The sequence below is a fragment of the Artibeus jamaicensis genome, unplaced genomic scaffold, assembly GCF_021234435.1.
Source record: "Artibeus jamaicensis isolate MK-2021 breed Jamaican fruit bat unplaced genomic scaffold, CSHL_Jam_final contig_2170, whole genome shotgun sequence".
Lineage (NCBI taxonomy): Eukaryota > Metazoa > Chordata > Mammalia > Chiroptera > Phyllostomidae > Artibeus > Artibeus jamaicensis.
The window spans coordinates 3,510,494-3,538,135 of NW_026521445.1; the positions used below are offsets into that span (position 1 = coordinate 3,510,494).

At 43.2% G+C, this 27,642-nt stretch overlaps 1 protein-coding gene and 1 pseudogene across 3 annotated transcripts; one reads left to right on the forward strand and one right to left on the reverse strand.

The window, feature by feature from the left end:
* Positions 1–27,046, reverse strand: FLVCR1 (FLVCR heme transporter 1). 3 transcript variants are annotated; one of them, XM_037164317.2, is made up of 10 exons: positions 25,910–27,046; positions 20,254–20,398; positions 14,673–14,813; positions 11,889–11,956; positions 10,629–10,732; positions 9,006–9,116; positions 8,404–8,509; positions 7,926–8,037; positions 2,905–2,972; positions 1–2,375 (listed from the first exon to the last, which is right to left on the reverse strand). In XM_037164317.2, the coding sequence occupies exons 1-10, from the start codon at positions 26,645–26,647 to the stop codon at positions 2,328–2,330; spliced, it is 1,641 nt and encodes a 546-aa protein (XP_037020212.2). In that variant the 5' UTR covers positions 26,648–27,046; the 3' UTR covers positions 1–2,327. The 3 variants fall into 3 exon arrangements, with proteins under 3 accessions (XP_037020212.2, XP_037020211.2, XP_037020214.2); XM_037164316.2 differs by having other exon boundaries at positions 1–2,730; positions 25,910–27,044; XM_037164319.2 differs by lacking the exon at positions 10,629–10,732 and having other exon boundaries at positions 1–2,730; positions 9,006–9,112.
* Positions 20,613–21,666, forward strand: LOC119063147 (cell division control protein 42 homolog; annotated as a pseudogene).
* Positions 27,047–27,642: the final 596 nt, after the last annotated feature.

A 27,642-nucleotide genomic window follows, 5' to 3' on the forward strand; every position in this document is an offset into this window, starting at 1 on the left:
TGACATTAAAAAAATAAATTTATTTTGAGTCCAAAATACTGAAGAATAAGCATACAGATACATTTTACAAAGAGCAAAAAAAATAAAAACATGAGCCCTGGCTGGTGTGGGTCAGTGGACTGAGTACCAGATTGGGAAGCGAAGGGTCACTGGTTTGATTCCCAGTCAGGGCACAGGCCTGGGTTGCGGGGCCAGGTCCCCAGTAGGGGGTGTGTGAGAGGCAACCACACATTGATGTTTCCCTCTCTTTCTCCCTCCCTTCCCTTCTCTCTAAAAATAAATACATAAAATCTTTAAAAAAATTAGAACATGAAAAATGACTTAAGGGAGACCCAGATTTTCCCAGCAATACTCTGAGTTTACACATAACAGAGTTTTAAAGACATTTCCCCACATTCCCAAAAAGCAAAAGCTGTATTTGCAACATTTATCAACACAATGGCTATTGCAAGCATCGGTTTCTATCTGGAATCATTTGGTTAAAATTTTTACAAGAGTCAGTTACTCGACTCCATTTCCCAAAGATACGATACAGAACTATATGACATTCTTGTCTGACATATTACAGACAACTTTAACTAATACAGAAAAATTATCAATTTATTTTGCATTTTACCATATTATATTTCATTCTTTTATTAATCAACAAGGAAAAATACACATGACATATATATACATATGCTTTCAAAAACAAAGTATTCCAATTTTTATCTGTAGTTTGTTCCAAACGTCAGGAACTCAACAAGTACATGATTATTTTAAACAACATCGACAGTTTAAAAATAAAAACAATCATTTCCAGGAGGGACCTTGAAATATATTTTTGGCTGAAAAACCTGTGCCATCAATAGCTTAAGGAAGGTAACGAGTCAGCACACTCTGCTTGAGCTACTGGCAACGGAATAAAAAGGCTAAAAACAGATTTTAAACTTGCTGCGTCCAGAGGAATGACCGCAGTTGTTTATCCCAAATGCCCAGGAGCTGTCTCCGCTACCTTTGAGTTTCTCTGGTACAGTGATTTGGTTTACCCCAGGTGAACGGCATCTAACATTTTAAAAAGACCTTTGAGGTCACAGCGAACGCATTCCTCCTTCTACGGATGAAGGAAATGCTGTCCAGAAAGTGAAAGGGACAGCTAGAAGCAGATCCAAGACACAGACCTGGAGCTCGCGGTTCCCGTTAAGTTGTTCTAATGACACGGCCGCCAGGGGGAGATTCCACGTGAGGGACTGTGGGGTTGAGGACAGAGGACACTGTCATCGTTTCAGCGAGAAGCAATGGTGCACTGCGCCCAGATCAGAGGGGTTTACTCACTCCCAGGGTACCCAGGGTTTACCTGATTGGCTCTTGTTGTGTATGTGGACATCATGTAAGCAGTATGGCTGTTTATATGTCATTACTCTGAAGATGATATTCCCGCATCAGTTCAGAGAGTCAGAACGCCAACAACATTGAAATTCGCACAGTAAACAACAGGCAGAGGTAGGCACTGTGGAAACACATTTGGTCCTGTTCCGCTTACCCTGAGCACGTGACAGAGCAGACTGTCCCTGCGGTGGGGACACTGTGCGGTCTGGGGTGAAGACAAGGAGCCCCTCTCCCGACACACCGAGGGAGCACATGCTCAGGTGTCGCAGTGTTCAAAGGAGCAGGGTCATAAAAATGACATAAAAAGGACACCAGAGAGTTAGAACGCACAGCATTTGCAGGGGTCCCCACGGAGTTGGAACACCCGGGCTGAGCAGAGATTTCCCTATCTCTGGAATCTTCGAGGCGAAAGTATACGATGTGACACGAGAAATCGTGGAAAAGCCAGTAACACAGAGTATGGCATTTTCTCACTAGGAACTTATATATTGCACCAAAAAAAAAAAAAAAAAGGAACACGTGAAAAAGCCAATAAGTACAAAACTTCTCTATCTCACACCAGAGTGAAAAAATACAGTGTTACTATATCTGCCATGAAAGAAGGCACAGAGAACTCAAGATGACGGCCCGTGTCTGGCTCCTCAGCTTCATCAGAACATGAGACCGAAGCCGATCGGCACCAAATGGTTCCTATGGTCATTGACAGTACCTGTTACAAAGCGCAGCGTAACGAGAATACCAGACGGGAAAGTCGCAGCCCTGTCTGCAAGTCCGATCCCAGCGCCAGCGCCGTCCCTGGTGGATGGAAGCGGCGTATCGCCACACCGCACTCGCACCAAGGGGCTCCCACGGAGGGGCTCCCACGGCACACAGGGAGCCTGTCAGGACACATCCCGCACGTGGTCCTCCTGGACATCTTTACAAACAAACTGACTGTGCTCCTAGGGGACCGAACAGGATCAGACGTCCACGTGATCGTGAGAGGAAGCCATCCAGGCTTCCACTTTCTACAAAACAGAAAACCACGTCCTTTTGAAAAATAAATGTCAAGAAGCTTACTTTCAGATCGACCCTCTGAGACCCCAAATGGGACACTTGTTAGACACATGGTAGTGTTAAGATGATGTAAACAAAAGCACCCTAAGTAAAATATTGCTTAAATTAACGATGAAGCAAAAACGGGGACTGCATGTCGGGGTCCCACAGTGCCAGCGTGTGCCCATCTCTCATCACCTAGAAACCAAGCCGTGCCGCGAGTTATCACTTGATACCAACTTCCCCTCCCCCTCAGATTGCGGGTTCTGCCTGCTCGAACAGCGTAACAGTTTTTGACTCTTGATCTGTGGGACTCTCAACTGGTACCTGCAGAAAGAGTCAGAAGATAAAGAAAATTTACAGCGTTTGCCGATGCCATGGTGACGGATCAATAGTAGCAGGCTCAAGAATAAAAATTGAGCTGGCCAGATAGATTGGTTTCACACTTATTCCGTGCATACATTTCTCAATCATATGATCACAAACATGTTTGTTACTTACAGCTTTAATATTGCCATTTGTAATTCCTATATTTATGTTGTGTCTTCTCAGGTCAGACTTGATTAGTGCTGAAACAGAGAAGCATCGAGAGTTACTACCGGGGGTTCGTGAACGTACTTTGCTCCAAGCGCTGCTAAGTCTTGTTCGCTGTTGTCAGATTTAGCACACCACAGTGCCACAGTATATAACAGCATCCGTGCAGTCCGAAAAAATAGTACCTCTCAAAGCCGTTAAGTTAGTTAGGAAGTCATTCATTGCTGAGCAAACACAGGATGCTAGGAAACAAGGATACAACGAGGAACAGTGCCGTTCCTTCCCTAAAGCACCCTCCAATCGAGGGAAACACTGACTCACAAACAGTCGTAACACTGCCCGATAACTGCAACACCTGGGCTTTGCCTGTGGTGGAGTGGGGGCGTGGGAGGAAAGAACTCCCGTGTTAGCCAAAGGGAATCTGGATGGATTGCCAGAGGAGACAGATTTGAATGGAAACTTGAACAATGAGTAGGAGCTTGTCCAGCACAGGACAGGAGAGGAAGGCACCTGGGCCGGCAGAATGCAGTCTACGCCAAGACATGGGGACAGGAAGCCCACGGCCTGTTCCTGGCACTAAGGTCACCAGGGGTCCCTGCGGGAGGCTGTGGAGAAGAGGTTGGGCTGGCAGGTATTGTGGACACTGCACCTGAGAGGGGAGGACACTATCAGCCTGTGACAGAGTGAAACGCTGGCCCTCCATCTCTACCTTACTTCAAGCCTGCATTTCCCCACAGCCTGCAGGCAAACAGCTGCTCCTATGAATTTGCTTATCATTAGAGAAATTCTTCTTGAGGCTTGAGTTTTTGGAAGACTGGCCCCTTGCCAGGGGGGTGACTCTTAGAAGAGGTGAGGATGTGTGTACAAAATAATGATTGCTTATCAAAGATTTTTCAGGAGCCTCAAGAGCAAAGAACAGGGAACAAAGAGATTTAGAGATTCCTGGCTCTTCCCGGGGTACCTGCTGGCCCCCGGATGTCTGCGGGTGGCCAGTCAACTTCTTGCCCTGTCCACTCTCCCTTCCCTTGACTGAAAGCAGCCTGAATTCTGGGTTCTCTTAAGATGGCATTGAGGCAGCTCTAAGGCCCCCCCACCCCCATCTTCTCGAGCTGGCACCTTCTCTGTCAAGGAACCTTTCCCAGCTCCAAACTCCGACAATTTGAACACTGGCCTTTTGAAGCATCTGGCACACGCACGAACTTATGGAGTAGTAACAGGGCTATATATTAGGGAGCTCAATCTGGCAGCCACGTGGAGGGTTAATCACTGGCAGCAAGACTAGAGGCAGGAAGGTCAGTTAAGAGGCTTTAATTCTTCGGAGAGCTGGTGAGACTTGCCTGTGTGAGAAATGTAAACAAAGGGACAAGTTTCAGAGATGTTTTAGAATAGAACCAGCAAGACTTGGTGGTTTGATGGAATATGAAAAATGGCCATAAAGCAGGTAAGCTGCCAGTTAAATGCTCAATAACACACACACACACACACACACACAGAGAATATGAAGACAGAAGAAGAGAAAGTAAAAAGTGACTTTTGAATTTTCTTGTTCAGGCAATTGAATGGGCGGTGGTCCTAGTCTCTGAAACTAAAAACACAGGAAGAGCAAGTGTGGTGGGAAGATGGTGAGTTCAGTCCCAGACGGGCTGAGCATAAGACACCTGGAGCATCCAGGTCTAGAGATGAATACAGGATTGGACATGGTCTGAAGTGTGCGAGACATGGGGGTCTGTTAGAGGAAATTGGCAGTTATTTTAAAACATAGCACAGCAGCCAGGGAATGACCTGTTTATGTGTTTATGGCTTGTTTTTTTTTCTTTTGCTTCTTGCTTGTCCCTGCGCACCAGAGATAACAATTGCCCCTGTGTGCTAGAGATAACATTTCGCTTCTTGCTTCTGTAGGCTGCTTCTTGCTTTCGCCCCAGAAGTAACGGTCTAAGTGACAGACCATCCCTCACCCGATATAAGCAATTGCGCCCCGCTGATTGGGGCCCAGAATTTGGAGACCGCCTCCTCTGGGTCCACAGGCATAAATAAAAGAACCACTTCGCTTCCTCCAGTGTTTGGCCTGAGTTCTTGTAACAGGTCCAGATTTTTTTTTTAGTGTTCACCAATTTTTTAAATTACATTTTATTGAGTATACTATTAGTTGTCCCAATACTTCCCCCATTGCTCCCATCCACCCAGCACCCCCCACTCCCACTCCCTCAGGCCATCCCCACACCATTGTTCATGTCCTTAAGTCATGCATATCAGTTCTTTGGCTACTGCATTTCCTTACTGTACTTTACATCCCCATGGCTATTCTGTAACTACCTATTTGTACTTCTTAATCCCCTCACCTCTTCACTCATTCCCCCTCCCCCATCTGGCAACCATCAAACCGCTCTCTCTATCCACGTTTCTGTCTCTGTTCTTGTTTGCTTAGCTTAGTTTTTTTTTTTTAGATTCAATTGTTGATGGATACATATTTAGCGCCATTTTATTGGTCATGGTTTTGATCTTTTTCTTAAATAAGTCCCTTTAACATTTCATATAATGATGGCTTGGTGATGATGTGCTCCTTTTATTTTCTCTTGTCTGGGAAGCTCTTTATCTGCCCCTCTATTCTAAATGATAGCTTTCCTGGATAGAGCAATCTTGGCTGTAACTCCCTGCTTTTCATGACTTTTAATATTTCTTGCCAATCCCTTCTAGCCTGCAAAGTTTCTTTGAAGAAATTAGCTGACGATCTTATGGGAACTCCCCTGTAGGTAGCTGACTGCTTTTCTCATCCTGCTTTCAAGATTCTCTCTTTAGCCTCAACCATTGGCATTTTAATTATGATATGGAGACCCAGGTTTGGAGTTACTAGTATATGTGGCAGTTAGTGCCATAGACTGCTCAAAGGAGACTGGAAAATAAGAAAATACGCTAAGAGCCTGTGGGTAGTTAACTAACCTAAGCAGTCATAAAGCAAAGTAAATAAAAGATGAAAGTAAAATTGGTGTTGTAAAAGTTAGCCTAATGCTTCCTTTGAGATCCACATTGCCCCTTATGATTCTGCTCTATAGCTGATGCCAATGGTTTAGAAATTCAGATATTTATGCTGAGTAACTGGACATGTAAATATGACCTTTCTACACGCATTTAAATGACTTTGAAGAAACTGGTGCTGGCGTGTGATAAGATCACATTTAAAAGCAGTGGAGATATTGAAACACAAGCTTTACATTCAGTAGTGACAGCCCGGACTAAGCAACTCTGTGGTGTTGCACAATTTGCCAAATCAAAGAGGCTACTCACGTATTTTCGTTAATAGGAAGAAAATGTATTCCTCTATCATTCATGATAATTATAGGATTTAGAAACATGACGAATGGCATTATCACCTACTGTTTTCAATGGATACGAATGGGCTACAGACAGATAATATGCCACAGAGAGCTGTCTCTACTGGAAAGTTGAGTGCGCTGCACCCAAATGCTGATCCCTGGGTCACCCAGAGCAAGAACACCCAGCAACCCTTGGGGGAAATGCAGAAAGAAAAGGCGCCGCCTTCACCGCACCCTCAGGAACTGCCCAGCCCTCTTTCCTGTCTACACAAATGACCGCTGGATATACAATCCATCACACTCTCTTAGCAAAATACTCCCAATACGTGAGATAAATTACACAGCATTTTTAGATGGCAGAAACATCAATTGTAAAACTATTTTAAAGTTCTTTATCCACTTAATTAATTTTCTAGACTTGAAAATATTTGAATTGACATTTATTAATCTGACTATACAAATAAGGTGAATGCAGACCTCAAAACGGCTCCCTTTTTCGGTTCCACAACAGCACAAATAGTGTCTATTAAATAGATAGGCAAATGTCACTTCCCTGGAAATTGAGAACCAACACGGGATTACCTGGGACGGGTCACATTAAGGCAGTTACTGTGTTACATGTCTACAGTTTTGTATGTTTTACTTTACTAACCAAAGAGAACGGAAAAAGGCTCCCTCATAGTAGGATGTGTTTTTTTTTCTTTGGATAATTTTTATGAGTTTATCTGAACCAAACGGACCACATCTGTCAGGAAGCAAGAGCTCAGATGCTCCTGCAGGATGTTTTCATTGGAGGGCACGCGGCAGTCGCTCTTTTAAACACAGCACAAGACTGACAGCAGCCTTCGGTGGCTGTGTGTTTCCCAAATGACTGCTCACTGGGGGTAAGATTCCGTGTGTGGGGGCGTCTCAGAATGAATGGTCAGGCACTCAATAACCACGAAAAGAGGCCTTGACTCACGACTCTCTGATGGATTCTGTCTCTCATGTTGGTGAAGGTGGGCAGAGAGAAGGGAACAAAGTCAGATGACGGCAGAAGCCCAGCCGGCCAGAGGGCACTACTAACACGTCGCCCCTCTAAGTCCAGTTTCGCGCTACGTGCCTGGACAAACGATGGACACGAGTTCTTCAACAGGCTCCTTCTCTGGAGGTCAGGCACGATTCACGTTCCTGCTCACATCTACTCTGATTACACCCGAGAAGTGTGAGAACTGGCAAACCACACCAAACGCTCATCCCTCCCCTGTCCTCTGACTTCAGCCCGCGGCTGCCACATCAGGGCAAATGCTAACGCGACGAGGAGTGTCCTCGGTGTCAGACACTCTGCTAGGAACTTTTCATGAATCTCCTCACTGACCCTCATGGCAAGCCCTCTAAGGCAGGCTTTAAACACCCTATCACGAGTGAGCAAAGGAGGGTTTGAAAGCTTGAGTCACTTGCCTCAAGTCACACAGCTAGGGAGTTAACAGAATCAGAACTTAAGGCCGGGTACTGCCCATTCCGGCTCCTTGTTACAGCAGTTCTGTTTTCTATGCCTAGTAATTGTATTGAATTTAGAACCTGAAAGATAAATGAACAGATTCATATCACTGAAAGAAAACAAGTAATATCCTGCTTTTTATCTTATTTTTCTCCTTGAGTCCTGCCAAGCCATTCAGAATCAATATATGTGTTTACCTGTTAAAACGATGCCCACAAACATCCAAACACAGAGGAAAATGTTTCCTGCCTTGGGGCTGTACTCTGAGGTGAGCTTTCCTTGAGCCAGTGTGAACAAAATCCCAAATATCTAAAATAAAATAAGAGGATTATTGTATCAAGTTCACTTAAAAAAAGATTTTATTTATTTTTATTTTCTCTAAAGACTTTATTAATTTATCTTTAGAGGGGAAGGGAAGGAGAGAGAAAGAGAAATGTCAGTGTATGGTTTTGTCTTGTGTGTCCCCTGCTGGGAACTGGCCTGCAACCCAGGCATGTGCCCTGACTGGGAATCGAACCAGTGACCCTTTGGTTAGCAGGCCTGCACTCAATCCACTGAGCTACGCCAGCCAGGGCGAAAGGTGAAATTTTTAAAACAAAATCTAGGGCAAACTCATTACCCACTAGAGTATTCGGTGAACAACTCATCTCAGGCGGAAGGGCAACAGAGAGTTACCTGCGCAGCAGCATTGAGAAGACCTGACGAAGTGCCTTCAGATTCAGGGTAAGTGATTTCAACAGCAAATTCAAAGCCCAAGGGGAGGTAACCCGTCATGAAGAAACTAGGAAAATAGACCCAGAGTTATGGAATTAGCAGGACAGTAACACGTTACCGAGGTGATCATTCTACTTCTCAGGCCTATTCTAATGATCAAATCGGGAATGCTTTGAAGTTGACATATGCAGGAAAGGCACCACTGTTCATTAGTCGGTCCAAGGTCACGAGAACTGAGAAGGAAAACAACTTCTAATTTCTTTTTCTGAGAAAAATTTACTGCTAGTTTTCTGAACCAGTTGTCTTTCTAACTAAATAAAGTTACTTGGACTAAATAAAATAAGGCTTATCTGTTTTTCACCTACACAAACCAACAAAAAAACATTTAAAATTATGTTTTGCATTTCTAAAGAATTATACATTTATATGCACAGGATGAATTTTTTTAAGTTTAAAGTGTTAAAGAGGCCTTGGATGAACTTGAAAAATTAAAAAACACAGGACTGACACTTCGGAATCACAACCGCAGGCCGCTGTTCCCTTCAAGCACACCCGACGCTTACCCAAGCACCCCCGCGGTGACAAACACGAGGACAATGTGTCCGAGGTCCAGGGTGAAGGTAAATGTGATCATCCCACAGAAAGACAAAATGTAAACCAGCAGAGTAGTCTGTCTAAAACAAAACAAAAAATGATCCATTTTATGCCAGAAACACACAGAAATCACGTGGTCAGCTACTGCTCTGTCCACACAGCAATAAATACCTTGGGTTTTCAAGACCAGGTTTCAATTATCTACGCAAAATATTTCCACCAAAGCCCACGCCACGTCTACTGCTCACGCAGGGAGGCATATTCACGTGGATAAAATCATTGTCATGTCTCCAAAGGGGGTGGTTCCCTACCCATATTTCAAGACTCAGACTAAATTCTACCTATTCTAAAACGCCTTTCCTAACCATGGAAGCTTATGCCATTGTTTCTTTCTTCCAATTCCCTCATCATTTTACTATACACATAATTGGCACTTGACCGCCATTGGAATTAGGACAACCATTTTAGTCTGTAGTATTATTATTTAATTCTTCACACGTGAATGCCTTGTTTTTCTCATTTAGACCACAAGTGCCGTAAGGACAGCAGCCACATGCCACTTGCTACAATTCCTAGCCGACTGTGGCACACAGCTGCGGCTACCTGAGAAGTCAGCCGGAGCAACAAAAAACACATCTCAATGCCTATCGAGTTTTCTGATCATATAATGGGTCAAAAACTATTAATAAATGTAACCTTTACACACCTCCCTTCATCTATAAATTTAGTGGGTGCCACTCTAACTACCGTTTCATGATAATGAAGCTGTAGCAATGCTTCCTTCAGTCATCGGAGAACTACCTTGGAGAATTCAAGATCGCAGGTAATTTGAAAGGGTTGAGATAAAGGTATTAAACATATACTGGGCCTTGAAGGTGCCTAGGACACAGCTGCACATTTTATTCGGTCCATTTATTCACCTCAGTTTCATTCACACATTCCTCCGAAGCAGATGGAAAGTTTCTGTCTATTAAAAAAAATCGTAGCTATTTTTTGAAGAGCCAGTGCAAAAAGATGCTGCCTCTGAAGCCCCTTTCAGCCGCCCAGTTGGAGTTACTCACTTTTTCTTCCATATTAGCATTTTGCTGATTTCATACAGATATACAATTAATAGAGTGTTTGTATTATGTGTTATATTGTAGTTAAGTGGTGCTGCAGTTGAGGGTACTTTCTTCAAAACATTTTACCACAATAATCCTTAGGTTCAATAATAACAATCTGCTAGGAAAGAACAACTTTTTGTTTTTAAGCTCACAACATGAGAAAAGAGCAATACGAAATTTCTGTCAGAAGTTAAATGTTTCTCAAGAAGGATTTTTTTGCAGAATAGAAGTGGTCTATGTGAGTACTACTGGAGGTGAACGAGGTTCATAATGTATGCAAGTCCTCAAAGTTGGACTAAATATGAGCAACAGAGTAAGACAAGATGCAGACTACAGAAACATTCAGAAGTGGAGGGAACCTAAGCATGCCTAGAATCCAAGTCTTGCAGTAATAACACTGTAAAAAAAATTTTTAATAAAAAGCAAAGTTTTCTTTACAACCAAAATACTTTGGGTTGCACACCATACATTTATCTTACTTTTGCTTACTTGTACGTTTTGGTATAATCCAGCCATAAGCCACAAAGAATGGAGCCTACCATTCCGGCTACCACTAGTGTTAGCCCAATCCTCCCAGCATTCACCTCTTCTCCCTTAAAAGAATTTTCATGAGAAGTTAATCAGACACTTCTAATTCAAAGACATCCTTCACATTCTCATACCTTCACATGGTCAATGGAATTAATCAGATATAATCAAGCATGTAATATAACAGGAGGATTCAGTGTGTGTTTTAGGATGGGGATGGGATAAAGCACATATAAAGGACACTCTACTGTATTTTAAAACCAGGGGGAAATACCCTAAAATATGGAGAAATCAAAAGGGAACTTCCCTTGCCCTAGCCGGACATTTCAGTTAGTTGGAGTGTTGTCCTGGTACACCAAGGTCATGGTTCAGCCCCAGGTCAGGGCACTCACAAGAAGCAACCAGCAACTTATAATTATAAGCAATTTATAATTATAAGCAACTTATAACTAAGTGGGACTTCAGATCAGTGTTTCTCTCTTTCTTTCTCTCTCTCTCTAAAAATCAATCGATACATTTTTTAAAGGAAAATTTTCTTGATTCTCCACAATAAGAAGTACAATAATTTTAGTTAGAAATCTTAAGTAAGTTGCAGATGTCTGATAAAAAGGTTAATCTGACAGCCTTTCCATATTACAATTGCTCTCTCCTTTCAAAGGCAAAGAGAAGTTGGAGCTTGATATTTACTTCTTTATATTTGTTTTGGTTTTCCTTAAAGTTTTTGGCTTTTTCCATGTAACCAATCACATCATTTCTCTAAAAATGAATAGCAGAGCCCTGACGGGTGTGGCTCAGTTGGTTGGTGTGTCGTCCCATACACCGAAAGGCCACGGGTTCGATTCCCAGTCAGGTCGCATGCCCGGGTTGCAGTCAGGGTGTGTGCAGGAGGGGCCGTCGGTGCTTCTGTCTCACACTGACATTTCTCCCTCTCTCTCCCTCCCCTCCCCTCGCTCTAAAATCAGTGGACATGTCCTCCAGTGAGAATAAAAAAAAATTTTTTAAGAATAAAAAGAAAACAGGCATTGCCAAAGCTATAATAATTTCTGCTTTCCCTTTTGTATGTTTTACAAACTGCATTAAAAGTATTCTCAATGAAAACAAATATAAATCATTTACAGCAACAAGGTCATAAATCTTTAATCTCATGGTCATCTACTGGTATATTGCTGCTAAAGAAAAATTCCTGGCTGGGCAAACAACACAATATAGTCAGGAGCTTACCTCATGGTATGTCAGTATCATCTGATTTAATAATGTTGAAACTGAATAAAATGCTCCAGTCATGATACCTACAATAATAAGCAGAAAACTGTAAGTGTACCATTTACTAATTCATAAATTGCTATGGAGTTCGCTGTGACAATTGTGAAAATATACTGTATTTTGCCATGTATAATGCACATTTTTGCCCACATTCTTTAGTGTGTCCATGTATAATCCTTATTTTTCCTTATACATGGGCACATTATAATGGGTGATACCTGAAATACCTTCTATCTTTTCTCGTGTTTTGTAATTATTTGTTACATGAAATTTCTAGTACCATAATATGTTCAAAAATGAATGCTAAAATTCCCCTATAATGCAAAAAACAGGTATCTAAATATAAATGAATAAAGAATTGAATTAGAATATTTAAACTGAAGATTTTCCTGAAAGTTTGGGATGAAAACATGGGTGTGCGTTATACACAGGGGCGCATTATACTTGGCAAAATACGGTAATAGATTTCTCATTTGACAGAAAAAATGAAGAACTCTTGCCATGCCCTTTCAGACTGTGGACTGATATAATGAACACTTAAGTTACTAGGGGTTATGATAGGAAAACCCTGTCATTGCACTTGCTATTATTACTCACACTCTGATATACTGACCATAAATCATAACCCCACACACAACACTGTCGATGGCAATAAAGTGACAGCTTGCTCACTGAGCAACAACACTGCACTCGAGCAACTGAACGTGACGGCGTAAGACAGCAACCCTGCCTTGGGGACCTCACCCCTGTAGCAAGACTCGAACAGCGAGTAGTAAGACAAGATTAACTGAAGAATAATTCAAAAGGGAGAAATGAAAACAGCTGGTTATCAGGAAGCCTGATGAGGTCTGAGTCCTGCTTTTTCCTTGCACCTGATGTGTGACTTCAAGTAAGCCTCTTAGTTGAAACTTAAGTTTATTATGTCTCTCTTTTTATCACTAAATATTTCAAGCACACACAATAGCACAGAGAATAACTTAGCAGACACTCTCACTCTTCACCCAGCTTTTTCACACACGAACACTTGCCATCTTTGCTTCAGATTCATTTTTTAGACCTTCCCCGATCTCGCCCTTCTCTGCTGTTCTTCCCCAGGGGTAACCCCGACCCCGATCTGGTCGTTAGAGCTGTTGACAAATATTCTAGTTTTTCAGGCATTTTATGGAATGGCCATAGGACTTTAAAGTGAGCCGAAGTGACGTTTCCCACTTTCTGCTTTGGTGATCATGGAAGCATGTGCCTTTAGCACACACCTGCTGTGTAACTTCTCTTGTGTTATTACCTTTTGATAAATATCCCTACACTGCTGTTTACTTTTCAGATGTTTCCGCTATCTCCCCAATTTAATTATAATTACTTCAGAACAGAGATCATGTCTGATTCCTCTTTCTAGCTCACACAGCCTCTAGGGCACCATTGTTGATATCGATAAATGAATAAATGAAATGAACAATGAGTGAGATAACTGTGAAGCTAGCTCTGGTAGAACCGCTTGAGACAAAAGGAATACATTTCCGATACAAGAAATACTGGCACACAATTAGAGACCAGAATTAACAGTATACAAGGGCATGTAGAGGCAGATTTGTGTGTGTGTGAGACAGAAGATTGGTTATAAACTTGGCTGAAACAGAATTCTGCATTGAAAAACAGTGAGAGATAAATGAAGACTGGAGAACAGCCACCTTAAATGACAGGCTAGAGAAATGAATTTGCTCTAACAGGGAATAGTGAACCACTCTACATCCTAGTTGGTAGTTTTAGATTCAAGCTAACTAGTGGAGATTACCAGCAAAACTAAGTAAAGGAACTTGGTATGCTGAAGTATTTAATGATAAGGTGCTGTAACACCTGGGATTTGCTTTAAAACATTCCAGGAAAAAAGGAGAGGAGACAGAGTAAGAAGGATGAATGATGGTAAGTGTTCAAGCTGAGTGATGGTGGATGCATAAAAATTAGTTACATTAAATGTAATACCTTTGTGTTTAACTATTTCCAGCAAAAGAAAAAGCAATTAATCCTGGGAAAAGATTGAGAGCTTGGGCCGGGGCATAATTTGTTATAAAGCTGTAAAACAATTATATATCAGGGTGTGCCCTCCCCCCAAAGTGTGAAGAAGCCAGCAGAGGGCAATTTCTGAAGGCAAGTAAGACAGATACAGGGGGTACTGGTGGCTGATGTAAATAGCATTCATGTAAGAAATAAAGAATAAACTCTCAAAACTCTCTAAAGTGAACCAAGTGAGTTGGTGTCTGCAGTCAAAGCTACAGAGTTAGCTTTGACTAACTCTGCCAGCCACCATGAAAGATCTGGAAGGATGAGAATTTTTTCAAGTTAGAACTGGTCACAACGACCTCCTTAATGTCTAGTTTGGATCAAATGGTGGATTGACACCAGTCTGCACAGGTCAAACCAAACAACTGTTGGTGACATTTCCCACATGTTTGCAGCGGTCATTAACTAGAGTTCAGAGAGGACCTAAAATACCCACAAGAATCCACAAAAGAAGAAAATGCTTCTCTATTTCAGGTCTACTTATTTTTAAAGATGTAAGAAAATCCATCCTGAAGTTTTTGCTGTGAGTGCAAAATGTAAGTTTAGGACTCTACTACTATCGCTATTTTCATAGAGCTAACAAACCTCCCTCATTAATTAAAGCTCTAGCCACTAGAGTCAATGAAAAGAATCTGCAATGCTCAAAGGTCTCCACAGACATCAAAGAGGATAAAAGAAGGCACTTACCATAAGTGATCAATAGAAGGACGAAAGGAATGTTTTTGAACAGGTTCCTTATTGATTTCTTATAGGAGTACTCGCCAGGGGGCGTATCTTGAAGGGCTGCTTGGGCCTGACTTGGCGGATAGTCAGGTTTTTCTTTGAATGCTGGAAATGTACAAGAAAAGGTAATCAAACAAATGTATGTTCTTTAAGTAAGCACACTAAGTTCAGTTTAAGTTTAAGGAGGTAGTGAAAGCCCAACAGTGAGGCCTTTCATTTTTCACTAACTTCTAAGTGATGACCAGTTTGGCACTGAAACTGACTAAAACAGAGATTTGGCCCATTCAAAACTGCAAAACAGACAAACAAACGAAAGCCCTGAAAAATCATTAATAGTATGTCACAACCTTGCCCACTGATTCTTCCATTTTTAGTTAAGCAAGATTAATTTTTATTCTATTAAGTATTCAACAGTTCTACTGCTAAATTTAGTTCAATTTATAATTAGAGGTTACATTAGATAAGAGCAGCCTTTTCAAGCACTGTCTTGAGTTAGCAACTATTTCTTCTGAAATTTAATACGAATGTTATCTATCCAATTACAACTCTAGAAATGAAAAGGTCCAGGTGAATGCGTGGGAGCAGAGCTGGGTCCTTCGTGCTGACTCACTGGAGCTGCACGTGGAAAATCTGGGGGTAGAGCTGAGAGGCACGACAGTGTGACGGTTTCTGATTCTACAAGTCGTATTAGCACATCCCGTCCACAGGGTTGGAGACAGGCTTCTCAGCTAGACGGTTAGAGACCACCCTTGCCCTTGTGCTGGGCAGGAAGGAGCTACACACTTCCTGCAAAAGATGGCTCAGGAGAGATTTCTGTAGGGGTGGCCAGCCCGAAGTCAAGACTACGTCACAGGAGAGATGAACTGCTAACATCTGCTACATCGGAAACTAAAATCTAGTTTCAGCACTGACTCAAAAATGTAAACTAAAACAAATGGAAAATTCTTTACTTCGTGAGATCAAAGATGGTCTGATGTTGGCACTCAAAGGTCTTGCCAGGTTATCAATAGGTTTTCACGTAATCATGTCTCAATTGCCTCCCATGTCAGGCCATTGATTATTAAAAACATTTCAATTTCAGAGATTTCATTGAAAAATGTTCACTTGAGAATCAGTGAAATAGGGTAAGTTCAAAAACCAAAACAGAAGGTAAATGGATTCAGAAAAAAAAGTAGTATTTTCTAAAATATCACAACTTCTTTCTCTTTTAATACTGGCTATTTCTTCCAACAGGGAAGGCCTGCTTTGTGGTTCAAAGGTGGGCAAAATCCAATGCGCATGACTGTCAATCAAAATCATGTCGAACTTTAAAAGTCATACAACTTTAAGAGTCTATCCAAGACTCAATGAATCAGAACCTCCAGATCAGAACCCGAGAATCTGTATTCAGCACAAAACTCTCCAAATGCTATCAACACACAGCCAGGTTTGAAAATCACTGTGAAAAAAATCCTCCTTAAAACTTCTATAGAATACTCTAATTCTCTAATTCTCCTGCTTGCTGCTCAAAATAAAAAAGATAAAATAAAGTTCTTGACTCACCCTAACATTGATTAATTATGCTATAACTAAAACAGACTTCTACTTTTACAGGTCTCTGAATTAATTCAAGAGGAGACATAACTCATAAATATTTACTTTTTAATATCCTTCCATTGCAGGACTGGTAGACATAAAAACTTTAAGTTGCTGCAGTGCCTCCTCTTCCTTTCGCCCTATCTGCTCCTTGCACTGTGCAGGACGACTGTTGTCCCTTCCTGCAAGCGTCTAGTAAAGATAGGAGATACCTCTTTTTATTAATATTGATGGTATAGAACTCACACAGTTGTAAAACAAAGTTTCAGAATGTAAAAACGCTTACAAGGTAGTCATGAATATTTAGGTAGAGTCTTACATCTCTTGGGTTTTACTTTGGTAAAATAAGTCTGAATGGCTCAGTTCTGAACTCACATGCGCAATAAAAACAATTCTTAATCGCCTTTAACTCCACTAGATTAATTTTCTGGATACAAGTGTTATCTTTTTGTTTCAGGCAGTCAACTGCCCTCTCAAACGAAATCGGCCCTTTATCGACCAGCTACACAATGTAATAAAGTTGGGTTTAAGTCTATATGAAAGTAAAGAAAAAGGAACGAAAACCTGTTTATCTTGTACTGCATTTTCAAAGAATGAAATATGGCTTTTTCCTTATCTTTTGAAACTGAAAAACAATTGCCTTCTTACTCTCTCTCTGCTCCCCACCAAAAACTTGTGCCAATAAAAAAGTGAACTGTTAAAGTAGTTATTCTCCACCCCAGGCAACAGGCTTGCGGAGAAGCCAAAGACCTTTGGGCACTGCATTCAAACTTTCTCTCCCGTGATGAAGCAGCGAATCATCTTCACGGGGCCACTTCGACTTTTTGAAATTAGATAACGACATTATATTTCAATTTCATTATTTGTCCCTGGGTGATTCAAGCAGATATTAAACATATTAACTTATTATAAGACAAATATACATTTGAATCCTGGCCCCACCTCTGAAGAAGTCAGTTCCTGTCTTTGACTATAGCTCCCTCACCCCAAAACTGGAAGAACCACGCTATTACGTGGATTATATGATATGATACATGTAAAAGAATTTTATAATTATCGAGTGCTACACAAAATACACTTTTTTCCTTTTATTTGCTTTTTTTTACGCTATCTTTTTTGAGGCGTGTTTTTTTATTTGTAAAAATCAGAGACTAAAGTTATCTCGGGCTTGAAATTCTTATAGATGAAGTAAAATGCATTTCTGTTGAAAGTTTACAATAGCGGCTCATATATAAATATCCTGCCTATAAGAATCAAAAGTAAAATTGTGCACACATGGATATGCTCACATGTTTAAGAGATTTAACACGAAATACTTTGATTCCACTACTCCTGTTTTCTGTTGTCCACTTGCTTCAGGGCACCAAGCTGAGGGTTTTAGCTGGCACACTCGGTGACTGTACTGCTCTGTTGAGGAGTTTTCAAATACAACAGCCACTGACACCAGAATTGAAATGGGAACAACAAAAAAAAAGATTCAGTAAAAATTAAAGTGATATATTTGTATATATGACATTTTACATATGGAGTTAGGCTGTTAATCTCCAGTATTTAGTAGCCATGATCCTGGGGAAGTTACCTTTTCTGGAATTTCTGTGCCCGGTTTCCTCACCTACACAACAGAAATGGTAAGAGCAGTGTTGCCCTCATGGGGCTGTGAGGGCTCAGTGAGGTAAAAGGACAGTGTGCCTGCAGGCACGGTTGGCATCTATCAAACAATCGAATGTGAGAGGCCATAACAGAGTCCCCCCAGGAAGAACGGGGTGGCAGTCCCAACTCGGTGGAAGGCTTGTGCTAATTCCCAGAAGTGCCAGGTGGATGGTCCCCAGGCTCCGTGAGGGAGGGCAAGAGCAGTGCACGGCGTGAGCCCCCAAGACAGCGTTTCAGGAAGAGAGCGAGGTGCCAGTTTCGTGTGTGTCCCGTGGCTGGAGACGCCAGCCACCTACACTATGGTATGAGATTTGGGGGGGCTTCCAAAGTGGGCAGAACTGAGAGGAAAGTAGGATTGTCTCGCAGTAATTAGGACCTTTCAGTACAGACTTTTAAATATCCAAGTATTTTCCTCAATACTTTCCTATTGAGGAAAATACTTGGATATAAGGAAACGGGAACATTTTTTATTTAAATGTCACAATTTTCAACCTAAGACTCATATCACAACCGTATATTACCTTACTTTTCTACTACACTTGGTATCATAAGGTTAAAAGCATAGGTCACAAGCAAAAACGGACGATAAGCCTTGTTTTCCTATTCCATTTCCAATCCAATTTTCCCATTCTCCCCCACCTGCATTTCTCTTTCCACTGTCTACTCACAAGCCATGAGTACATAAGTTAGTAATTATGTACATAAATAGTTGTCTTTTAATATCTCAAATAACACAGGGTGATATGCCAATGGTCACGTCTATTATCATTTTCTGTCCTGCCTTAACAGGAAAAAATGTACTTGTAGCATCTCATATATATGTTTGAGCACATATGAGCATGTGTATAATAATTTTACATCAACGGATATCTTATATGCAACCTATTACTCTGTCGCTTCTTTCAAAGAGACAATTGAAGACAATAAAAAAGGAAAACCAGAATTTATGTGAAGATGTACAAGCAAAGAAAGAGAATTTTATATTTTAATAATCCCTACTGCATAAAAGGCCTATTAATGCAAAATGCGTATGAACTATACTTCATCCAGCCAGTCAAATATCAGAAAAACAAGAGGTTGCTTTTTAAAAATATAGATTTCTTTTGAAAACTTCCTCTTTTTTTTAACTTCCTTTTTAAACTGCTAAAATAGCACAGGGGTAATTTGGCCTTTTTCAGTCATCTGCGCACAGCGAATATGCCAGTCACTACCTGAAACACAAAACCAACCATAAGTAGACGGCACCTGTCAGATTACTTTTTATGCTGCCGAGAAAATAATTCGTTCACTATCTTAAGGGAGATTAATATGTGGGCTGACCTTCCTGCACCTGGATCCTGGAGCTCGCTGTCAAGGCGGCCTCTATCAAAACTCTCTACAGTCTTCCGAGTGCCTGTCTTTGAAAACTGAGGATTTCTTATCTGGAGATCATAAAACTTGAATTTTTCATTACTATTACAGCCATGGTAAAGATTAATACATAAATGAAAAACCCCGATTTAATTGTGAATTTTAATGATTAAAAAGGTGGCCTTTCGACTTTGAATTCCTTTCCTCTTCAAATGAAGATATACTGAGTTGCCTGAGGGGCAGTGCCGTAACTCTGTCAGCAAGCTGGGTCCTTAAATCCTCTTCCCTGAAATCAAAATTGTTTCCCATTAAAAACAAACTTTAAAAAGCAGACCTTCCCGAACCTTCTTCCAAACTGACGATGGCAGCTTGCCCCCGATTTGGACTGACGGCTTCAGGAGACAGGCCCCGATGAGGACTCAGGGACGGCGGTGGCAGCAGCAATTTGCAGGGGGGCCTAACAAGTAGATAGTTGCCACAGTTTGAAGCTTGCTACTGCCTGGGATCATTCACTGGTTGACATTTTCCAATCCAGTTACTTGTTAAACTGAGGGTCCTCAGAGGGATTGATCGTTAAAAGGAAGGCTGTGGCCTGTGCGCATCGTTTGGAAGCGTTGGCAAGAACTTGCTCCCGCTGGGTTAGCACAACATGCAGATCGCAGAGAGGCAAATGCAAAGAGGAGGCGGTAATAGGTTTGAAATGGACACTCATCAGGGAAGAAGGAAGAGTTAGTAGGGGGACTAATGGGATGAATTAGTCATCAAACCCTTTACAATATTAAATAGATGGGCCATAACAGAGCCCTAGGCTATAGCGTTCGTTACCCAAGCAAGGCAGGGACCCAAGCAAGAAGAAAACAAGCAAATGGCATTTGAGATAGCAATACAAATCTTCAGGGTGGGTTACTTTTTTTCCACATGGTTGTCATGCATTTATCTACTTAAGCTTTAGGGAAAATAATCCACTTACCTATCACTGTTAAAGCAAATAATAGTGTGGCAACAGCCGATGTTCCATAAAACATGGTACTGATATTATGAGCCAAAAGATCTGTGTTATTCTGTGTGTTGGGCACTAAAACTGGTGGTAGCAAAAAACCAACGGCCGTTCCGAGCTGTAAAATAAACAGTCCTGTTAATAGCTGTTATTAGAAGAGGAAAAAAAGTACATACTGCCAATTAATACAACACAAAGAGGACAGTTAGTGTACATCAGGTGCTTCTAAGTGGAAGAAGCCAGACCCAGAAGGCTCCATTCATAGGAAATATCTAGAAACGGTAAATCCAGAGAGAGCCAATCAGCGATGCCAGGGGCTGAAGGAAGGGGGAATGAAGAGGGACTGCTTAGTGGGTACTCAGTCTTCCCTGAGGGTGGATGAGGATGGTTGGGAACTAGACGAAGGTGATGTCTGCACAACACTGAGAACGCAGGAAATGCCTCGGAGCTGCTCGCTTCCAAATGTTTTCTTTGTTCTGTGAATTCCACATAAGGAAGGAAAACAAGAGGCTGAAAGGATGATAATCACAACGAGAGAAACAAAATCAACGTATTAAAGGAGGCCCAAAGGAGGAAGATATTCGAATCTTTGGGTGATGGAAGTGAAGAGGAAGGGCCCGAAAAAGCTTTCAAAAAGGAGAGGAAGGCAGGGATGACATTTACCAAATATTTCATTTGCTCCCTTACCAAAAGCAGGACAGAGACAGACAGGTAATTATGAGACAGTGGTGAGGAACGCCCCAGTGGAGAGGCTGAGGGCACCGTCGGTCAGATTTGATTTAAAAAGGATAGAAAACTGTTTCAGCAATGTAGACAACTAATTAAGTGTGGTGTTGTGGACAATGGTGCCATTGAGAAAGCAGGTCTCCTGACCTCCTACTCAGCAAACAAATTTCCATCTGAGTATGAACCAACTGTTCTTGACAACTATGCAGTCACAGTGATGACTGGTGGCCAGCCATACACTCGTGGACTTTGCGATACTGCAGGGCAAGAGGCTTAGGTCAGATTACGACCACCGAGTTATCCACAAACAGATGTATTTCTAGCCTGTTTTCCAGTGGTCTCTCCATCCTCATTTGAAAAGCTGAAGGAAAAGTGGGTGCCTGAGATAACTCAGCACTGTCTGAAGACTTGTCTTGCTTGTTGGGACCCAACTTGATTCAGAGATGACCCTCAGCTACTGAGATCAACTTGACCAAGAGCAAACAGAAGCCCATCACTCCGGAGACTGCCGAAAAGCTGGCTGGTGACCTGAAGGCTGCCAAGTGTGTGGCGTGTTCTGCACTCACACAGCAAGGCCTAGAGAAGGTACCTGACGAAGCAGCACTGGCTGGCCCGGAGCCTCCAGGACCGAAGAAGGGCCGCAGGTGTGTGCTGCTGTGAGCATCTCTCCTGGGCCCTTTCTGCACAGCGGTGTCAGCATCACACTAAAAGCAACGTTTCGATCAAACTGAAGACCAAAAATTAAAATTCATTTTTGAAGGCGCGCACCTATGCATGTTCACTTGTGTCAAACAAGGCCCTGGGGCGCGGTCCCTTTCTGCCTCTCGGTGCTGCTTCATTTTGAGTAATCGTGTACTGCCAGAAAAGTGATCAGCCCTAGTTTTTGTCTTTCAGAAAAAATCGTGTTTGTCTGTTTAAAAGCAAGGATGCTTGTGATGACCCTGTAACGGCCACCTTCGGGTCCTTGAAGCTGCTCCCGGGTTCCCCCTGGAGAGTGACCAGGGACATCTGGTTTTATTTTCCTTACTTTCTTTGTCTTGGGGGGGGGTAGGTGGGGGAAGTGTGTGGAGGGTTTGTTTTTACTTAGTCATTTTTTTAAAATTCCTTAAGCCCTGGACAGCCCTTTAGAGGAGGAAGATGGATTCCACATTTCTCTTCCTAGATCTAGTTTGGAAAACATGCTCCCCACCTGGTGCTCGTAGGGAGTGGAGCAGGCGCCTCACTGAACAAAAGCTCCCTTTTGAAAGGTGCCTTTCTCTCCACCCTTGAGTGGCTTCTGCCTTTGGTGAAACTCATGAAAGTGGGCGGGACCTGACTTGCCCCTCCTCTTTTCTAGGATGCACTCCAGACCTGCCCGACTTTCAAGGAAATGTTAGCCATTTGCTGATTTTTTTGAAGTTAATGTCTAACTTCTGTCCCTGATAAATGAAGAAAAGTATGGCACCTTTTGAAATAACACCAAGTAGGCTGAGTACATAATTTAAAAAAAAACACAACATTTCTTCCTTGTTATTGTTTAATACGGTTAAGATAAAGGTGCAGCTTAACAGTGTGTGATGTGACATGATGTCCTAGAACACATGGGGACCTGGCACCCCTGAGGGGTGCCGCTGGAACACGGATGTCTGTGGGGTGATTCACATCCTGTTTCCAGTTAAGGGATGGAGACCCGCTTCATGAAGAAGCTAGGGGTGGGGTGGGGAGGATGTGTAAAAACATGGGGACCAGCCAGGGGAACCCCCTTATTTGTTTGCATGAGGAACCCTAGAGCAGCCAGTTGAGGCTCTCTAGTCGAATAAAAATCATAGACATCTTATGAAAACTCTTCTTAAGTGTCAATGGGGATTTTATCAGCTGATTTTGGTTGAAGTTTGCAATTCTTGAAATATCTAGGTAATCTCCACCTTCCCCAAATCCTAATTCTTGGAGATTTGTTAGCGTTGAACCGATGCATTCTCATGTCTCGATTCTTTGTATACACATTCTGTTCAGACTTATTAAACAAAGAACCCTACACAGACACACTAGAGTGTGTGGCGACTATAATACTGTGACAGAGAGGGCGAGGTGACAAGATTGGGAAGATGCAGTAATGTATGAACCAAACAAGAACACTATTCAGACTGAAAGGGGCCCTGGGACCCTGGGAGTAGTTACGCAGGACAACAGTGGGCCCATGCACTATCCCAGGCAAATTGGAACATACATACGGTCACCCTGGCCAAGACAGTGCTTTGGAGGGGCACCTTGTATCGATGTGAAGTTCAGGAAAAGCTTCTGAAGGAGCAAAGATCTGAATAGGAAATTAGGGGTTTTTTTTTGCCAAGTGGCTCTGTTGGTTGGATTGTCGTTCTGTGCACCAAAAGGCTGCAGGTTCAATTCCCAGCCAGGGCACATGGCCTGGGTTCCTGGCCAGGAATTATAAGTAGAGCAGTTTCCCTCGGAGCAGAGAAAGTATGTATGTGAGAACAGGGGTGGGTATAGACAGAGGTGAAGCTGAGGAGTTGGCAGGAGGCCGAGCTGGAGGGTCACACGTTGTCACAACAGACAGTTTTAATTTTATCCTAGAGGCAATGACGTCTACTGCAGGGGAGTCCCCAGGAATATCTGCTGTTAGAAGGACCACACTGGATGAATGTGGAGAATAGAGGGAGCACAGCAAGAGCTGCAGACAGAAAGGCCAGCTGGCAAGCTCTAGGAGAGAGCTGCAGGTGGCCAAAGCTGAGGGAGCGGCAGTAGACATGGAGAGAATGAGCTAGGAGACAAAGTCAGTTTTGATTGGTGGGGTCGTATGGGATATCCAAGTGGAAATATCCAGCTGGCCAGTATCTAGATGAGTCTGAAACTCATTCATATACTATTCAACAAAATTTATAGAGAATCTACAATGTGCCAGGCACTGTAATAAATGCTGGTGATGCAGTTGTGTACATTCAGACCTCGTACCTAATTCCATGAAATTTACAGTCTAACGGTGGTGAGTAATAAAGAAGTATTAACATACAAACATATAAATATATAAATGTATGAGACAGTGATAAGCACCACACGGAGAATTAAGGTATGATGATGTCATTAGTGACTGGGCAACTCTAAATGGGATTGTCAAGCATTGCCACTGAGGGATATTTGAAGTGAACTCAAACAGAGCTCAGTGACGATAGGACATAATAATGTCATCCGAGGAGAGAGAATATTCCAGACAGAGGGGATGTTTCTGCAAAGGTGCTTATGCAAAATGCAAGTTTAGTATTGTTCAAGGAATGACAGAAGACAGATTAGTAAGGTTTTGTAATTCAAAGCAGACTTTATATTTTAAGTACTGTGGGAGATCACTGGCAAGTTCAAAGCAGGGTAATGAGCTGGTCTACATTTTACGTTTCTCTCAGGTGGGAGCCCTGGCAGTATCGGATGGGTAGTTACAAGCTAGGATTCGGGAATCAGACAGACTTGAGTGTGAATGCTGCCACGAAATAGCTGTGTGGCCTTAGAAAAATAATTTTGTCCCTCCAAGTCTCAGCTTCTGTATCTATCAAATGGGGAGAGTAACAATTCCCACCTTACAAATTAAGCTGAATGACACAAGCAGGTGAAGGACTTCCCATGGTGCCAGGGTTTAGTGAGTGCTGAATAATGTTGGATATTATTACAAATGATCATCCCACAATCTAGGCTGAGGTGTGCTCAGTGTTAGAGGGAAATCTGCCTACAGGTAAAGGTATTCATTCATTACCCATGAAATAATTCATAGCAATGGAGTTGATAATGAATGTCAAGCTCAATAAATTCTTGACCTTGAATATAATTTTATAAATGTAAAACACTTTAAGAAAACTGTCAGTCCAAGCATCCAGAAGCAAACAACTAAGATATTGGTCATAAATTATATTGGACACACAACAAGGATTATTCAAGCTACCCCTTTTGTACTTTAAGAGAAAGGAAATAAATATAGAGCAATAAGCATGTAGAGTTAGTCTTTTTTATGGATTTTAAATTAATCTTATTGTGGTCTTGAAACAAGTGTTGAACTGGAAGAAAGTAACGTTCTTTTGTTACATAGTTACAGGCAGCAATATATATACAGAGAGGTGAAGTTTTAGGTATACACATTTGTAACTAGATTCTCAAGCTGAATGATGGCTCAATGCAATTTACATAAAATATCATGGGACTCCATATGCAAAATTTAAATTACAATAAAAGAATCAATCTGCAAACAACAAAAAAAAACCCACATAAGACATTCTTCCTAATAATGCTAATGGGATTTGGACCAATGGTGTTAGAAAAGACTAGGAAGCCCCTTATGGAGAATTGGCAACATAAGCCAACCTTTTATAATGGATTCCAAGATCTGTGATTTGTCTTCATTTTCTTAACCGTTAAAAATTGGTAATTGGACTCAGGAATGTTATGAGGTCTTTATCACTAGAACATTTATTTAGGAGTCATTTACAAGTGTCTATAAATCCTATGTACCAGGCACTCTGCCAATTGCAACTATACAAAATTAAACAGGGCTGTTGATACTGACCACTCAACGGGGAAGAAACGTCCCAGAATCCAACACCTTTCTTCTGCAAATACACTGGGGGTGACAAAAATAATACCCAAGTCTCACTCATTTTTGCACTGACAAGTTTTCTATGATGTGAGGCATACCGGGGCCAATTCAGTTAATTATTTTATAGGCAATTCTCAAAGCAAGGTGCTCACTTTGGTTTTCAAAGTTCTGTTCTTACAAATAGACCAAAACCCCTCTTTAATCCAAGGTTGCCTCCTCTCTCCTCCACTTATGGACGAGCCTCCTGAGGGCCTATCCTTATGCCCAGCTCACATGGCCTATGACTTTATCTGGTGCTTCAAGGATCCGATTTTCATCTATCATCTTAGTCCTTACCTGATTGCCCAGAACGGCGGTGGCACAAGCTGTGGACACCTCTTTGGGCCCAAACCACACTGAGGCGATGCGGGAGGGCAAGCCCAGGATGAACACCTGGGCCACGGAGCAGAGGGACTGGCCCAGCATGGTGACCCAGAACAGATGCTGCTGCACACTGCCGCACTTGATCCAGGCGCCCAGGCAGTTGAGGCCGGAGCCCAGCATGGCGGTGAGCCGCAGGCCTCGGGTGTCCAGCAGCCAGGTGGCCGGGAAGATGAGGGGCACGTAGGCCAGCATGTACACCATGGACAGCCAGTCGATATGCAGCGAGGAGACACCGTAGAAGCCCTCAAAGACGTTGCTGATGATGCTGTACTGGATCCACTGGAAGGCATTGACCAGCGAGTACAGGCTGAAGATCAGAAGCACCACAAAGCGCCGCGCAGAGAGCGCCGTCCGGGGCACCAGGGAGCCCTCCGCCCCTGGGGTCTCCTTCCCGGGGTCCGTGGGCAGCAGCCGAACCTGGGTCTCCTCCTCTAGGGCCAGCTGAATCTGCGGGATGCCCAGGGCTCCCGAGGCAGCCGCGGGGCTGTCCCGAGAAACTCCATTCAGGGCCAGGCAGCAGGCTTCGGGCTCGCTCTGCGACCCCGCGCTCATCTTCGCGGCTGGCGAGCCCCCCGGGACCGGGAGGTACCCTTGTGCAGGCGCCTGTCCCGGCGCTGCCGCTACCCGCTCCTCGTCGTCCGGCCGCGCCATGTCCACGGGCTCGCGGGCGCCGCCCCTCGCCCCCTGCCTCCTCCCCTGCACTGCACCCCCGCCCAGCACCCGAGGCCCTCCCTGCACCCCAACCTCTCGGCCCACTGCTCCGGGGGCCCTTTCTCCCGCGGAGGGAGGCCGAATGTGAGATGTAACCACAAAATGTGATCCCAGATCCGCCAGCAATGTAATTCTCCCCACGCATAGCAGGGGGCGTCTGGCCAGCCCGGAAAGTGCGGCATCACCGCGCGTTCGCGTTCGCGGCCCACCGACCAATGAGCGAAAGCCTCCGCGCCGCGGGAGCCAATGGGAGAGTTTCCGGGGGGAGGCGGGGCGGCAGCGAGTTTGCAAGCCAGCTGCACTGAGTCCGGGGACCTGGGCATGACTTGGCGGAAAGCGGCCCTCGGAGTAGGCGACTCCCCGCGGGCATCGAGGGGCGGGACCCACGGGGGAGGGAAAGAGGCGGGCATCACCCTCGCCACCAAGAGGGGCTCCCCTCAGGCTGGTCGGATACTCACGGCGAGGAGGAATTTGCGCTCTCTCCCCAGCACAGGTGTTCGTTAAGGTCAGACCCTGCCTTTAGAGCAAGACAGAGCCACGTTTCACAAATCCGTGCTCTCTCCTCAAAGGAAACACGCCAGAAAGGCTTCCGATCCGAGTAAAGAGATTTCGTTAGAAATGTGTTCTCGGGAAGTTGGAATCCCCCCACCTCCACGTCGCCCCACGTCCCAGTGAGACGTGGGACGAGGGAGCAGAGCCCGTCATTTAGCGTCCGCCCTTGGAGCAACACCCGTAGTTAGTAATTATGGGACACGCACATTCAGTGGGTTCAGTGGGTTCCAGGTACCAAACTTGTTTTGAACGCTGTGTGCCAGATGGGCTCTGGTGAATGGAAAATAAAAATGGGACATAGTATCTGCTGGAGAGTCCACACGTAGCCGTGCGAGTCTTCCTGGAACTGAGAAAAAGTTGGCCCCGCTACTTTTTTCCTGCTA